The 17,333-nt window shown below is 34.0% G+C and overlaps 1 protein-coding gene across 1 annotated transcript in view; it reads left to right on the plus strand.

Moving 5' to 3' along the window:
* The window catches only part of LOC131954107 (sodium-coupled monocarboxylate transporter 1-like), a 30,508-nt gene extending 19,088 nt beyond the window's left edge, over positions 1-11,420 (plus strand). Inside the window, exons 13-19 of the mRNA XM_059317629.1 lie at positions 7,068-7,138; positions 7,323-7,409; positions 7,827-8,047; positions 8,528-8,628; positions 9,885-9,946; positions 10,512-10,590; positions 11,325-11,420. Of these exons, the coding sequence (XP_059173612.1) occupies positions 7,068-7,138; positions 7,323-7,409; positions 7,827-8,047; positions 8,528-8,628; positions 9,885-9,946; positions 10,512-10,590; positions 11,325-11,386 (683 nt within the window). The 3' untranslated portion in view covers positions 11,387-11,420. The remainder of the gene's footprint in view (positions 1-7,067; positions 7,139-7,322; positions 7,410-7,826; positions 8,048-8,527; positions 8,629-9,884; positions 9,947-10,511; positions 10,591-11,324) is intronic.
* Positions 11,421-17,333: the final 5,913 nt, after the last annotated feature.

The following is a 17,333-nucleotide window of genomic DNA, read 5'->3' on the forward strand; positions in this document are numbered from 1 at the left end:
GAAGACTCTAGTCACCAAAGCTACAGGTATTTTTATACAGAGTATCAGAAGACTTTTTTCAACAAAGCTACGGGTATTAGTATACAGAGTATCAGAAGACTTTGGTCACCAAAGCTTCAGGTACTTTTATACAGAGTATCAGAAGACTCTGGTCACCAAAGCTACAGGTATTTTTATACAGAGTATCAGAAGACTTTAGTAACCAAAGCTACAGGTATTTTTATACAGAGTATCAGAAGACTTTGGTCACCAAAGCTACAGGTATTTTTATACAGAGTATCAGAAGACTTTGGTCACCAAAGCTACCGGTATTTTTATACAGAGTATCAGAAGACTCTAGTCATCAAATTTACAGGTATTTTTATACAGAGTATCAGAAGACTTTAGTCACCAAAGCTACATGTATTTTTATACAGATTATCAGAAGACTTTAGTCACCAAAGCTAAAGGTATTATTATACAGAGTATCAGAATACTTTAGTCAATAAAGCTACAGGTATTTTTATACAGAGATTATCAGAAGACTTTATTCAACAAAGCTACAGGTATGTTTATACAGAGTATCAGAAGACTTTAGTCACCAAAGCTACAGGTATTTTTATACAGAGTAACAGAAGACTTTAGTCACCAAAGCTACAAGTATTTTTATACAGAGTATCAGAAGACTTTAGTCACCAAAGCTACAGGTATTTTTATACAGAGTATCAGAAGACTTTAGTCACCAAAGCTACATGTATTTTTATACAGAGTATCAGAAGACTTTAGTCACCAAAGCTACAGGTATTTTTATACAGAGTATCAGAAGAATTTAGTCACTAAAGCTACAGGTATTTTTATACAGAGTATTAGAAGACTTTAGTCACCAAAGCTACAGGTATTTTTATACAGAGTATCAGATGACTTTAGTCACCAAAGCTACAGTTATTTTTATACAGAGTATTAGAAGACTTTAGTCACCAACGTTACAGGTATTTTTATACAGAGTATCAGAAGACTTTAGTCACCAAAGCTACAGGTATTTTAATACAGAGATTATCAGAACACTTTATTCAACAAAGCTACAGAGTTTTTTATACAGAGTATCGGAAGACTTTAGTCAAAAAAGCTACAGGTATTTTTATACAGAGTATCAGAAGACTTTAGTCACCAAAGCTACAGGTATTTTTATACAGAGTATCAGAAGAATTTAGTCACCAAAGCTACAGGTATGTTTATACAGAGTATCAGAAGACTTTAGTCACCAACGTTACAGGTATTTTTATACAGAGTATCAGAAGAATTTAGTCACTAAAGCTACAGGTATTTTTATACAGAGTATCAGAAGACTTTAGTAAAAAAATCTACAGGTATTTTTATACAGAGTATCAGAAGACTTTAGTCACCAAAGCAACAGGTATTTTTATACAGAGTATCAGAAGACTTTAGTCACCAAAGCTACAGGTATTTTTATACAGAGTATCAGAAGACTTTAGTCACTAAAGCTACAGGTATTTTTATACAGATTATCAGAAGAATTTAGTCACTAAAGCTACAGGTATTTTTATACAGAGTATCAGAAGACTTTAGTCAACAAAGCTATAGGTATTTTTATACAGAGTATCAGAAGACTCTAGTCACCAAAGCTACAGGTATTTTTATACAGAGTATCAGAAGACTTTTTTCAACAAAGCTACGGGTATTAGTATACAGAGTATCAGAAGACTTTGGTCACCAAAGCTTCAGGTACTTTTATACAGAGTATCAGAAGACTCTGGTCACCAAAGCTACAGGTATTTTTATACAGAGTATCAGAAGACTTTAGTCACCAAAGCTACAGGTATTTTTATACAGAGTATCAGAAGACTTTGGTCACCAAAGCTACAGGTATTTTTATACAGAGTATCAGAAGACTTTGGTCACCAAAGCTACCGGTATTTTTATACAGAGTATCAGAAGACTCTAGTCACCAAAGCTACAGGTATTTTTATACATAGTATCAGAAGACTTTAGTCATCAAATTTACAGGTATTTTTATACAGAGTATCAGAAGACTTTAGTCACCAAAGCTACATGTATTTTTATACAGAGTATCAGAAGACTTTAGTCACCAAAGCTAAAGGTATTATTATACAGAGTATCAGAATACTTTAGTCACCAAAGCTACAGGTATTTTTATACAGAGATTATCAGAAGACTTTATTCAACAAAGCTACAGGTATGTTTATACAGAGTATCAGAAGACTTTAGTCACCAAAGCTACAGGTATTTTTATACAGAGTAACAGAAGACTTTAGTCACCAAAGCTACAAGTATTTTTATACAGAGTATCAGAAGACTTTAGTCACCAAAGCTACAGGTATTTTTATACAGAGTATCAGAAGACTTTAGTCACCAAAGCTACAGGTATTTTTATACAGAGTATCAGAAGACTTTAGTCATCAAAGCTACAGGTATTTTTATACAGAGTATCAGAAGACTTTAGTCACCAAAGCTACAGGTATTTTTATACAGAGTATCAGAAGACTTTAGTCACTAAAGCTACAGGTATTTTTATACAGAGTATCAGAAGACTTTAGTCACCAAAGCTACAGGTATTTTTATACAGAGTATCAGAAGACTTTGGTCACCAAAGCTACAGGTATGTTTATACAGAGTATCAGAATACTTTGGTCACCAAAGCTACAGTTATTTTATACAGAGTATCAGAAGACTTTAGTCACCAAAGCTACAGGTATTTTTATACAGAGTATCAGAAGACTTTAGTCACCAACGTTACAGGTATTTTTATACAGAGTATCAGAAGAATTTCGTCACTAAAGCTAAAGGTAATTTTATACAGAGTATCAGAAGACTTTAGTAAAAAAATCTACAGGTATTTTTATACAGAGTATCAGAAGACTTTAGTCACCAAAGCAACAGGTATTTTTATACAGAGTATCAGAAGACTTTAGTCACCAAAGCTACAGGTATTTTTATACAGAGTATCAGAAGACTTTAGTCACTAAAGCTACAGGTATTTTTATACAGATTATCAGAAGAATTTAGTCACTAAAGCTACAGGTATTTTTATACAGAGTATCAGAAGACTTTAGTCACCAAAGCTACAGGTATTTTTATACAGAGTATCAGAAGACTTTAGTACAAAAATCTACAGGTATTTTTATACAGAGTATCAGAAGACTTTAGTCACCAAATCTACAGGTATTTTTATACAGAGTATCAGAAGACTTTAGTCACCAAAGCAACAGGTATTTTTATACAGAGTATCAGAAGACTTTAGTCACCAAAGCTACAGGTATTTTTATACAGAGTATCAGAAGACTTTAGTCACCAAAGCTACAGGTATTTTTATACAGAGTATCAGAAGACTTTAGTCACCAAAGCTACAGGTAATTTTATACAGAGTATCAGAATAATTTAGTCACTAAAGCTACAGGTATTTTTATACAGAGTATTAGAAGACTTTAGTCACCAAAGCTACAGGTATTTTTATACAGAGTATCAGATGACTTTAGTCACCAAAGCTACAGTTATTTTTATACAGAGTATTAGAAGACTTTAGTCACCAACGTTACAGGTATTTTTATACAGAGTATCAGAAGACTTTAGTCACCAAAGCTACAGGTATTTTAATACAGAGATTATCAGAAGACTTTATTCAACAAAGCTACAGAGTTTTTTATACAGAGTATCGGAAGACTTTAGTCAAAAAAGCTACAGGTATTTTTATACAGAGTATCAGAAGACTTTAGTCACCAAATCTACAGGTATTTTTATACAGAGTATCAGAAGACTCTGGTCACTAAAGCTACAGGTATTTTTATACAGAATATCAGAAGACTTTAGTCAAAAAAGCTACAGGTATTTTTATCCAGAAAAATCAGAAGACTTTAGTCAACAAAGCTATAGGTATTTTTATACAGAGTATCAGAAGACTCTAGTCACCAAAGCTACAGGTATTTTTATACAGAGTATCAGAAGACTTTTTTCAACAAAGCTACGGGTATTAGTATACAGAGTATCAGAAGACTTTGGTCACCAAAGCTTCAGGTACTTTTATACAGAGTATCAGAAGACTCTGGTCACCAAAGCTACAGGTATTTTTATACAGAGTATCAGAAGACTTTAGTAACCAAAGCTACAGGTATTTTTATACAGAGTATCAGAAGACTTTGGTCACCAAAGCTACAGGTATTTTTATACAGAGTATCAGAAGACTTTGGTCACCAAAGCTACCGGTAGTTTTATACAGAGTATCAGAAGACTCTAGTCATCAAATTTACAGGTATTTTTATACAGAGTATCAGAAGACTTTAGTCACCAAAGCTACATGTATTTTTATACAGATTATCAGAAGACTTTAGTCACCAAAGCTAAAGGTATTATTATACAGAGTATCAGAATACTTTAGTCAATAAAGCTACAGGTATTTTTATACAGAGATTATCAGAAGACTTTATTCAACAAAGCTACAGGTATGTTTATACAGAGTATCAGAAGACTTTAGTCACCAAAGCTACAGGTATTTTTATACAGAGTAACAGAAGACTTTAGTCACCAAAGCTACAAGTATTTTTATACAGAGTATCAGAAGACTTTAGTCACCAAAGCTACAGGTATTTTTATACAGAGTATCAGAAGACTTTAGTCACCAAAGCTACATGTATTTTTATACAGAGTATCAGAAGACTTTAGTCACCAAAGCTACAGGTATTTTTATACAGAGTATCAGAAGAATTTAGTCACTAAAGCTACAGGTATTTTTATACAGAGTATTAGAAGACTTTAGTCACCAAAGCTACAGGTATTTTTATACAGAGTATCAGATGACTTTAGTCACCAAAGCTACAGTTATTTTTATACAGAGTATTAGAAGACTTTAGTCACCAACGTTACAGGTATTTTTATACAGAGTATCAGAAGACTTTAGTCACCAAAGCTACAGGTATTTTAATACAGAGATTATCAGAACACTTTATTCAACAAAGCTACAGAGTTTTTTATACAGAGTATCGGAAGACTTTAGTCAAAAAAGCTACAGGTATTTTTATACAGAGTATCAGAAGACTTTAGTCACCAAAGCTACAGGTATTTTTATACAGAGTATCAGAAGACTCTGGTCACCAAAGCTACATGTATTTTTATACAGAGTATCAGAAGACTTTAGTCACCAAAGCTACAGGTATTTTTATACAGAGTATCAGAAGACTCTGGTCACCAAAGCTACAGGTATTTTTATACAGAGTATAAGAAGACTTTAGTCATCAAAGCTACAGGTATTTTTATACAGAGTATCAGAAGACTTTAGTCACCAAAGCTACAGGTATTTTTATACAGAGTATCAGAAGACTTTAGTCACTAAAGCTACAGGTATTTTTATACAGAGTATCAGAAGACTTTAGTCACCAAAGCTACAGGTATTTTTATACAGAGTATCAGAAGACTTTGGTCACCAAAGCTACAGGTATTTTTACACAGATTATCAGAATACTTTGGTCACCAAAGCTACAGTTATTTTATACAGAGTATCAGAAGACTTTAGTCACCAAAGCTTCAGGTATTTTTATACAGAGTATCAGAAGACTTTAGTCACCAACGTTACAGGTATTTTTATACAGAGTATCAGAAGAATTTCGTCACTAAAGCTAAAGGTAATTTTATACAGAGTATCAGAAGACTTTAGTCACCAAAGCTATAGGTGTTTTTTTATATAGAGTATAAGAAGACTTTAGTCACCAAAGCTACAGGTATTTTTATACAGAGTATCAGAAGACTTTGGTCACCAAAGCTACATGTAAATTTTACAGAGAGTTTCAGAATACTTTGGTCACCAAAGCTACAGTTATTTTTATACAGAGTATCAGAAGACTTTTGTCACCAAAGCTACAGGTATTTTTATACAGAGTATCAGAAGACTTTAGTCACCAACGTTACAGGTATATTTATACAGAGTATCAGAAGAATTTAGTCACTAAAGCTACAGGTATTTTTATACAGAGTATCAGAAGACTTTAGTCACCAAAGCTACAGGTATTTTTATACAGAGTATCAGAAGACTTTAGTCATCAAAGCTACAGGTATTTTTATACAGAGTATCAGAAGACTTTAGTCACCAAAGCTACAGGTATTTTTATACAGAGTGTCAGAATACTTTGGTCACCAAAGTCACAGTTATTTTTATACAGAGTATCAGAAGACTTTAGTCACCAAAGCTACAGGTATTTTTATACAGAGTATCAGAAGACTTTAGTCACCAACGTTACAGGTATTTTTATACAGAGTATCAGAAGAATTTAGTCACTAAAGCTACAGGTAATTTTATACAGAGTATCAGAAGACTTTGGTCACCAAAGCTACATGTATTTTTATACAGAATATCAGAAGACTTTAGCCAAAAAAAGCTACAGGTATTTTTATACAGAATATCAGAAGACTTTAGTCAACAAAGCTATAGGTATTATTTTTATACAGAGTATCAGAAGACTCTAGTCACCAAAGCTACAGGTATTTTTATACATAGTATCAGAAGACTTTATTCAACAAAGCTACAGGTATTAGTATACAGAGTATCAGAAGACTTTGGTCACAAAAGCTACAGGTATAAATGATGAATGTAAAAAATTACCTTACTAAGTAGTGGTCTGGTCAGTGTGGAAAAACCACTGAGATGCAGCAACTATAGCACTGGCTTTGTTTATATTTAAATAATTCAGTTTTAGACAAAATTGTCTTAAAATGTTGCGTCAGCCTATCCTCTCTTTATCTCTCTCTCTCTCTCTCTCTCTCTCTCTCTCTCTCTCAAACTTGATCTCAACCACTGAGAAGCAGCAACTATAGCGCTGACTTTGTTTACAATAAAATAATTCATTTTCAGAAATCTTAGTTCGCGGGTGTAAAAAAAAATATACGATTGGTAACGCATTGATGAAATCCTCTAAAAATGTTTCGTCAGCCTTTTCTCTGAGACCGCAGCGACGCGCGATTTCTTCGTATGTATGTATATATATATATATATATATATATATATATATATATATATATATATATATATATATATATATATATATATATATAACACTGGATACTAGTCGCTTTCTACGGAATCCTGACCATTGGTGTTAGTTTGATGGCAGCAAATCTTGAAGGAACTGTTGTACAGGTAAGTTTTGCATTTAGTCTATATAAATAAAATGTAGTACTTAGATGTATATTTAAGTACCGATTTATTTAGTAATACGTTTATACTTTGCTGAGCTGATGTTTCTAATGTCTGGTGTGTGTGGTTGTGATGTTCCTAATGTCTGGTGTGAAGACACTTAAAGACATTTTCTGTCTACCGCCAGGCGTCGCTGTCACTGACAGGTGCTGTGGAGGGGCCGCTGCTAGGACTGTTTGTACTGGGTGCTTTCTTCCCCTGCTCCAACAGTTACGTAAGTTTGGCTTAGCGCCGTTTTACGTTTCTGATCGGTTTTAATTTGGTTATTTTAATCGGTTTTAATTCGGTTATTTTGATTGGTTTAACACCGGATTACGTGGTAAAACCTTATTTAAGGTGGGTTGCATACCGTAATGTTGAAGATCTTGTAAAACACACATTAAGCAACCTACAACATCAATATATCTCCAACACACAGTCATTCAACATACAAAATTAATGAAGTAGCCATAATTAAATCTATAAAATCGCGTGATCTTTAAAGTTTCATTAATTATGAAGTTGCAAAAAGTTTACTCTGTGAACAAAAAATTATGAATACGCGTGCAGCGAACCATGTAATAATTAATTTATTAAGTTGTAAGTTTCTATGTCACAATCAATTTATAATTTTTTTTCTTGCACCCCACAGGGCGCCATATCAGGAGCTGTAGTTGCTGTAGCACTGAGTATGTGGGTGTCCATTGGCTCCTATGTCTACGGCTTGCATTTACCATCTAAACCATTTCCTAATGGGACGTGTATGGCATATGTCAATGTGTCCGCCATGTCACCTGTCACTGACATGGCATCTACGGGAGCCATGTCAACTACAACAATGTTAGGTTTGGATGACACGTTAGCTGGAGAAAGGTAAAGAAAATATTTTTTAGTTGTTGCAGTATTTCACACGCCATCAGACTAAATGACAAAGTTATATTTTCTTACACGTTATCATATAACATGACCAGTTACACCAATGTTAGTTTTTGACAGGCATCACGTGATCACAGAATTTAACACATTTTAGGATTTAACACGTCTTTATACAATATAGAAAATTGTAGGTTTTAACACATTATCACATAGGCCTAATATAACAAATTTTAGTTTGTTACACATCATTACACCATAAGTTCAATGATTTTCTTCAAATACATTACATTGCAAATCTGTTTATATAATTACAAAACAGACGTTCTTAACCATGCTTCGCTCGAACTCTAGGGATTCGTTGAGTCAATCTATGGGTCCTGCCGTAACACAATCGTATAATTTTATTGCTTACATCAAATTTTGGTATCATAAACGTTTAACTAATGCACAATTTATTTTTATTGTTTGTTCCTACAGGGAGGGGATTGAGATTATCTACGGCTTATCTTACCTGTGGTTCTGTACTCTCGGCATGATCTGTGTGCTAGTGGTTGGACTCCCCATTAGTTTTATCACAGGTAAATACAAGTACAATGTTTTTTAATAACAAGTGATTTTTTTCAATAAATAAACATTTCTTTACAACCACAAACACCAATACAAACACAAAGAAAAAACAAACGAAAAAGCAAACGAAAACAAACCAAATGCAAACGCAAACCAAAACACAACACAACACAACCACAACACGAACACTACACAACACAACACAACACAACACAACGGCTAGTATTATATCAAATGGTATATCTTCTTGTAGTTTGGTGCATTGTGTATAAAAGAGCTTTCTGGTGTGACCGACAAAAACGAATTCCTCTTCGTGCGCAAAAAAGGACAGACAAAATGAATAGGCAAAAATAAAATACACAAATAATAACCTGCGGGATCTCTCGTTCCCGAATAAAGAGGTCTTTTGTTACTTCACCTGTCTTTGATTGAAAATAATCAGAAGAAAACAATTGAAAATAATAAGAAGAAAACAGTACGATCAGTGTATGGAATATAAGGCAGTATTAAAAATACCAACTACATTGCACTTAATCAATCCGCGCTATTTTTTTTCCTAACAACAAAACAAAGTAATAAAAAGTAAATTCTTCCCCCCCCCCCCCCTTGATTTTATGTTTTTTTAAGGGAAATAGCTGTGTTTTCCTAATCAAGGAACGTAATGAGCGCTGAAGGACTAAATGCAAATACATTTCAGACACAATTAGAAATTTTATAAAAGTTGATAAAGTTTTTTTAAATTTTATGTAATGTTTATAATTGAAAATTATTATTTTAAGTATGTAAAATGAAAACTGTTTTTAAAGACTTTCAATATTAATTTTTTAACTCATAAATTTAGACCATGAGCACTTTAATAATCTAACACTTGAATCCATGGAAGTATCGTTTTTTCTTATATTCCTTTGTAATCCACGACATACAAACATACAGAATTAAACTTTATATATTAGATTATTATAGCTATAATGTATTAGGTTTTATGAAGATTTTTAAAACATTTGGTGTGTGAATTACTGTGGCGTAAAAAATTGATTTATTTGCCTTCGGGGTTATATAAAATATAGATTGCTGTTGTTTTAAAGTATGTTGAAAGAGATAAAACTTATATTTGGTTCAAACTTGAAAATTAGTGAATGGTTGTTTTTTGTTGTTCTTTTTTAATTGTAACCTTCCTGCAATTCTCTGAAACGTTGTAGAATCTAAACGTGAAAGTAGATTCTAACAGCTAAACCAGGGGAAGTAAATTCTGTTGTTTTTCCCCCAGGATCAAAGTCAGCAAGTGCTATCCCGGCTGAATATCAGATACATTTGTTCACACGGAATAAGGTTTACATTTGTTTTTCTTTAATTAAATCTAGATAGTCTCCACATAATAATTATTGTCATTTTCTTCAAAATCAACTATGCAAATATTACACATGTGGCTAGGATATTTTTAAACAACTAATCGTAGAATAATTATTTTAAAACATTTAAAATATTTTTCTATTTGCTATGTCGATGGATTCTTTGTATATTAATAACAAATCAAACTATTAAAAAAAATTTAAAACAAGTATAATAAACGCTATAAGGTAATGGCACTGCTTTATGGAGGCCACTATGGTATTGAATGTAATGGTTTTTAAGCTAGTTATTAGGTGATACGTTTATTATTGGCGACATCTACATCAGATGGTCGGTACAATTTTGTTCATATGTCTGGACCTCATTAACTGATGACCTCATTAATTGATGACCTCATTAAATGTTGAAACTCATTAAATGATGACCTCATTAACCGATGACCTCATTAACTGATCACCTCATTAACTGATGACTTCATTAACTGATGTCCTCATTAACTGATGTCCCCTAGATGTGAACCCCAAATTTTGTGTTTGTTTGCTAGCCGTGTAAGAACGTGTCCCTAACAGACGAGAATGTTGAACAGATGTTGGTACCAGCTTCACCTGAGGGTCTACATCCAGGTGTGTCCGTTGTGTTGGTGGTGTGCTATTGTGAAATGTGGTTATTGTGTGGTTGTGGTTGTAGTTTTGGTTGTGTTGTGGTAGTGTTGGTGGAGTGTGGTTGTGCTGTGTTTGTGTTGTGGTTGTTTTGTGCTTGTGTGTGTGGTTGTGTGTCTGTTGTGTGTGGTTGTGTGTGGTTGTGTTGAGGTTTTGTTATGGTTGTGTGTGTGGCTGTGTGGTTGTGTTGTAGTTGTGGTTGTGTGTTGTGGTTGTGTTGTGGTTTTGTTGTGGTTGTGTTGTGGTTGTGTTGTGGTTGTGTTGTAGTTGTGTGTGTGGTTGTGTTGTGGTTGTGTTGCGGTTGTGTTGTGGATGTGTTGTGGTTGTGTTGTAGTTGTCGTGTTGTGTGTGAGGTTATGTTGTGGTTGTATTGCGGTTGTGTTGCGGTTGTGTTGTGGATGTGTTGTGGTTGTGTGTGTGGTGTTATGTGTGGTTCTGTTGTGTGTGGTTGTGTTGTGGTGTTGTGTTGTGTGTGGTTGTGTTGTGATTGCGTTTGTGGTTGTGTTGTGGGGGTAGGGTGGTGGGGAGGGGGGTCTTTTATCTAACAACGTGTCTTTAAACTAATTCGTCACATAAAGCGGATTCTTTATAATGCACTTTTGGTATGTTACAGAGACTTTGGTTTATGATTATCTTTTATGTTTACTGAACTATAATGTGTGATTGTTTTGTTTAAATTTGCTGTTGTTGATTTTCAGCAAATGATACAGCGACACCGCTGGTTAGTTTTTATGGCGATAGGACGACGAAGAGGCCTTAAAAGTAGATATATATGTTACTAAATCTAATACAAATGGAATAAAATGTTGAAAAAAATCAGTTTAATTGTCTTATTATCTCTCTGTAAAACTAAAAGAAAGCTATGATATAGCATCAAGGGATCAATCTAACACACAACATACACTGTATTGACACAGGGGCGTCACTAGGTCGGGTGTCACCCAGTCGAGACGGCACCCCCCGCTCCTACCTTGTGACGCCATTGTGTTGACCATTGCCTGTCGGCCTAGGGCGTCCTCCATGACATTTCAGAATCCAAAAACTGTTGGTTTAATTTAACATTGCTCGTAAATCAAATTAATCATTAAATTAAATGCCATTAATCCGTTTCTGACCCCAAAATACCACCCCAGTTGTTGTTGTTTTTTATAAGAAAAGTATTTGTAAATGATAAGTATTGTTTTAAAGCATAGTTAAGGATAAAGCAAAGAAATATAGTGGTTTTGATACAGTGTATTTACCTTAAAAATAAGCCAACTTGAGCTTACGGAGGATGTTGGTGGAGCTGTAGGCTTTAGGTGGGGGAGATGGGCGGAGGAGCTTCACTCCGTTCACTTACTCACTGTTAATTCTAAGCTCTTTAGATCACGAACTTGTTACACTCTAAAGTCACAACACTACATTTTATCGCTAAGCTAAGGAACTTCGCTGAACACAAGTGAACCTAAATATTACTAAGTAATGTTTTGTTACTTTCGCTTAATTTCCGTCACCGCTTTTGTCTTCGATGGTCTTTGCTTTATTTGAACAGGCTGTTAAAATAACCTATCCAAGAGGTTTTTTTTCCTCCCTTTCATAAAGTTTCGGAAATGAGTTAGGTAAGCTTCATTCAATAGTTCAGATGCAAAATCAGTTGCAACTTTTTCAGGGTTTTCCACAAACCGTTAAAACCGCTACTCCGGTTACTCGTATCTTAAATTTATCTCGTATGTCAAAGCAAAATTTTGCTCGCCTAACAGCTAGTATCTTAAAAAAAAAGGGGGGGGGGGGGGGCACTCGTATGTCGAGGTACTGCAGCACTGTTATATTAAGTCAGCTGTGAGTTGATACTGACGACAGAATTAAATTTTAAATCAGATGAAAACAAATGATGTCATTTATTGCTTGTTGGGATTTTTTTAAAAGTTCCTATCTAATATTATTTAATTTGAAATTTAATCAAAATGTAAACATAATAATAAATGAAATATTTTATCACATAGTCTACTTGACTACTGATTAATAAAATTAGTAGAGTTTTTGTGTGTGTGATACATAAGGGTGAATAATTATATTTTTAAATCTGGAAAAAATATTTAAAGAGTGTACTCCCTTTGTTATAAACTTTTTACATAGCACTGTTAGCAAATTATTATAATACAACCCTTCGGACGAAAGCACACTTTTGTACATTTTGTGACCAGAGCACACATCTGTGATTATGTTTATGTGATTATGTGACCAGGGCACACATATGTGATTATATGACCAGAATACACATCTGTGATTATGTGACCAGTGCACACATATCTGACTAGAGCACACATATGTGACACGGAAACTAAATACCGCTAATGTATGTGAGAAACATTTGTCTTCAGTTCGTGTAGCAACTTTTTACAGTTATATATGTTACGGTCAAAAGACAAAGAGCTTAACACTTCTAGTATATTTCGTACATTGGCCGGTCAATGCGCGCACTGACCGGGATTTCATGTCCAATGTCCGATACAGGCTACGTGCGATGGCGTTTTAATTATTCTGGCTGTAGTTTTATTGTGATTAACGTATTGCGTTGCACGTGTTTGTATAGCATGCAGAGTTTCTTCCAGGCATCTCTTCGGCAGAAGCCCCCCTTCCCAGAGAGACCCTTCCCGGCGCCCTCAAACTTTCAATTTGTTTTTCCAACCCATTTTGGCGCCACCCTAAGGTCGGCGCCCGGGGACATATGTTCCCCCCCCCCCCCCCCCCCCCCCGAAAATTCAAGTGCCCCCTTCCATGGAGAAAAAAAGTCTGGAAGAAACACTTATAGCATTCTATATGCCTATATGCAATGCGAATAGTTTCCAATATTGGAAATATTTACTAACAGTGCAGCATAGATAAAACATCGTGGACATATATTTATATAACACAAAAATGTGGGTAAATGAGTGTGTGTAGTGGGGTGTATGTGGACTAGGCTCGAATGTTTTTGCGAAACGGAACATGGTGTTTTAAAACAGCTGTATTCATGAAGTGAGTTTTCCTTTCTGCAAGAAATGAACGGCTCACATGGGGGCAGTTATCCATCAGCTGCCATTCACATCGGGGACAGTTATCCATCAGCTGTCATTCACATCGGAGACAGTTATCCACCAGCTGTCATTCACATCGGAGACAGTTATCAGTCAGCTGTCATTCACATGGGGGACAGTTATCCATCAGCTACCCTTTGAAAAGTTGACTACTTAAATGTACTGAAATCAACATTCGTTCTTACGAGCCTCCACCCTTGCAGGAATATCATCAGCGGACTTTAAAGAAGTTAGGGTTAGTCAGGTTGTTACAAGAAAATACTAATTATGCCGTAATGATTAGAAAATAAAAGTCATCAAGTCAATAATTTATGACACAAACTTTTCACTGATTTATTGATCTGGTATATTATTCACATCAATGAGTTCACAGTTTTCAATGTAGTAGCGCTTACAACTAACAAACAACAGAAAATTGTAAATTATCTTTTGAAAAATTATAATAATAAACAAATTGTTAAACATTGACAAGAAATGTGTGAAGAAAGAAGGAGAGAAAGGAAAAAAAAAACATAAAAGAAGAAAACAAAAAAGCAACAACCATTGGAAAATGGCAAATGAAAGTGCGTGCTATTTGAACGATTCAGATCAGTAGAAAAAATTGTGTGTGTGTGAATAGCAAACACTAGCCAGGTGCTAACTGAGTTCTCAGGTCAAATATTATATATAGAAATATAGAATTTGAAGAAAAATGTAAATACAAGGCATGTACAATAAGAAATATTTTATGTTTGTAGATTTCTTAGCCAGAGTTTTTCTATCTATAAAATATGAACACTTGTCATTCAAAGCTTGATTAGATGTACAAGCATTACATCACGGCATAGCACCAGCCCTTTAAGTAAGCAACCTCAAATCTTGAAAACAAATTTAAGAAAAAAATCTTTTGTATTCATTTGTGACATTTCAGAAAGAATTTTCTTGAGCATAATAAAGCAATCAATATTTAAAACATCTCCGCTAAGCTAGTTATTGTGGTATTCTACTGATTGACAACATTTGGTTTAAATGCACAATTTTTTGTTGTTGTAATAATACTTATATTTTATGTAACTGTTTCAATTCAAGTATTAGGGTACCTATGCAATTTTTTAACCAACAGAACACAAATATTAAAAACTAAAAAAAGGAAATGAAACAATACAGTTTTTCACAATTTGCCCTAAACAATATAAATTGCCTTTGCTCAACTTTTAAAAAAGTAAAAAAATAAATAGAAATTAAATAAAATAACAATGATAATAATCAATGAATAAAGTGTTTTAAAACTATATATAATCATAGTCAAACTATTATTTCAATGTATATCATATACTCAGTATTCTATACATTCATTGGTGTACACACCTCTTATTTACACAAGAAAAAAGCAACCTAAGGATTACACAGACAGCAAGGCTTATCATTTTGTTTGAACTTTAGGAGAAAAAACAGCTTTAGAAAGTTACAAATATCCACACACCTAGCATCCAGGATCATGCAAAAAAAAAACATGGATACATGGATATAATCCATTGCAAAAAAGACATTACAGATGAAAGAGTTGACATATTAAAACACAGATTCTTGTGCCGACAAATTTTGTTAAAAAATATTTGTTTACTGTCATCAATACATGGTTAAAAACTCACCAACTCACACTAAAACCAGCTCGGCCTGACTTTCATTAGCTCTCAATTGAAAATTTAAAATATTACAACTTATGGGAATAAATATTTATTCTAAACATTTATTCGATCAATGTCTTGTTCATTATTGTGTATACATGCTTAGAATTTAGTTGAGGAAAAAAAAATTTTACAAGCTACAAAATTAAAAAGTTAAAAACCAGACTTTGGCCATTACAACATACAGTGGCGCCTTTGTCTACTATGGAACTACAACTGTCCCGCTCATTTGATTGTGCCTGGTAAAATTTCAACCATGCATCAGAGACAGACGTTGCATATACACACACATAAAAGAGCTCCGTGCCAAACAACACATGTTGCGGACACGCACACAATTCCTCACATGGGCAACCACAATTTCCTGTGTCACACAACCATGACTTGTTTCACGGGGAAGTAGGGAGGGGGGGGGGGGGGGGGGTAATTAATTTCATGCCACCCCTAGATTTAAATTTTCTTTATTCTCTCTATTATGTTTCGTTAGTCTGACATTTCTACACATGCTAATTTCTGGTACTTGTTTACTGTAAAAACTAAAAAATTCTCAACTTTAAGGAGAAGAACTGAACGTTGTTGAGAAATATTGAGCCAGGAAATCTGATTGAGCCAGCTGGGTTTGAATACAATCTTTTCCCTTTGAGCATTGAAGCAAGACTGAGAGATGGTGAATGAGCCACCAAAAACGTTTCTTGCACTTTCTTCTCTATACCCGTAAGCAAGATTTGGTAAGCAAGATTTGGTAAGCAAGATTTGGACGGCCTCTACACACTTGACACAACTACTGCTGGTTTCTGTCAGTTGTAGTCACACTACATTTTACTTGACCTTACACATTTTCTTTAGGTAAATAAAAAATTCACAAATATAAAGATGGAGAAAAATATCTAGAAGTGACCAAAGTTTTCCAACTGAATTCACCCGACAAAATATTTTTAAAATCTCCACTTTTGTGTGGCCTATAAGAAACTGTAATTGATGTGAGTCTACGAGTATGTCACCTATAACTTGCTACGGCTGTCATTACATATAAATTTACAGCTGAATTATTAAGCTTTCCAGTGCCACATAGGTTTTACCTGTACAATTTCAGTAATTATCATTTGGATAAATCTATAAAATGCAAAAACATCATGTTATTTGGGTTTTGTCATTTAGTTTGGCCTAAACACCCACTGTCTCTGCACTTTCACACATGCCCATTCCATACTTTCATTCACTTGAATTTTGCTCAATCAAGTATTCAAGTCCCACCACAAAATTAGCTTATAGATTAACAAGAAGGCAGATAAACATTAGACAACTCTGTTCAAAGAACATAAATATAAAAACATAAACCTTGACAATCATACAGACATGCCCATATGATGGATAAAGAAGCAATCAGACTCCTATGTTAGTCACAAGTACAACAAGAATTTATGTAATAGAGGCCTCAATCATTTCTAGATGTTAATTCACAAGTAAATCAACAGATAAAAATTTTTTTAGTTTAAAAAATTACATTCTTTCTACAATGGAATAAAGAAACTACTATCTTGTATGGCTATAGAAAAAATGTCATCTACTTAGTTGTACATTTAACAGCATAACAGAACAAATGCACTGATGAAAAGGTTCTGCCCTTGATACAAGTCAACAGTTCAATGAGACACCTTGATTAGAGAAAAATCTTTGTGGAAATGAAAAACTTGTGCTCAATTTTTATTAGCCGAAACAAAATTAAAAGTTAAATAAGAGCATACTCATATCTGTAAAAACAAGAATACTATTTTAGATTTAAATAATTATATGAATTACGGCTACAAAAAAAAAAAGCTAATCTACATCACAAAGATTTTTTCTCTCAAAATCACAAGCTTCTCATTCCTGTGAAAGAAATGATAAGGCAAGGCAGCCCCAGAGGGCTAGAAGTGACGTGCCAAGAGCAAACAGATGGAAGTTTGGAGCCCATGAGGTCTGCTACCCGTCTGATACTTACAAC

Source organism: Physella acuta, unplaced genomic scaffold, assembly GCF_028476545.2.
Source record: "Physella acuta isolate Inbredline_101_S28 unplaced genomic scaffold, ASM2847654v3 ptg000973l, whole genome shotgun sequence".
Classification (NCBI taxonomy): domain Eukaryota; kingdom Metazoa; phylum Mollusca; class Gastropoda; family Physidae; genus Physella; species Physella acuta.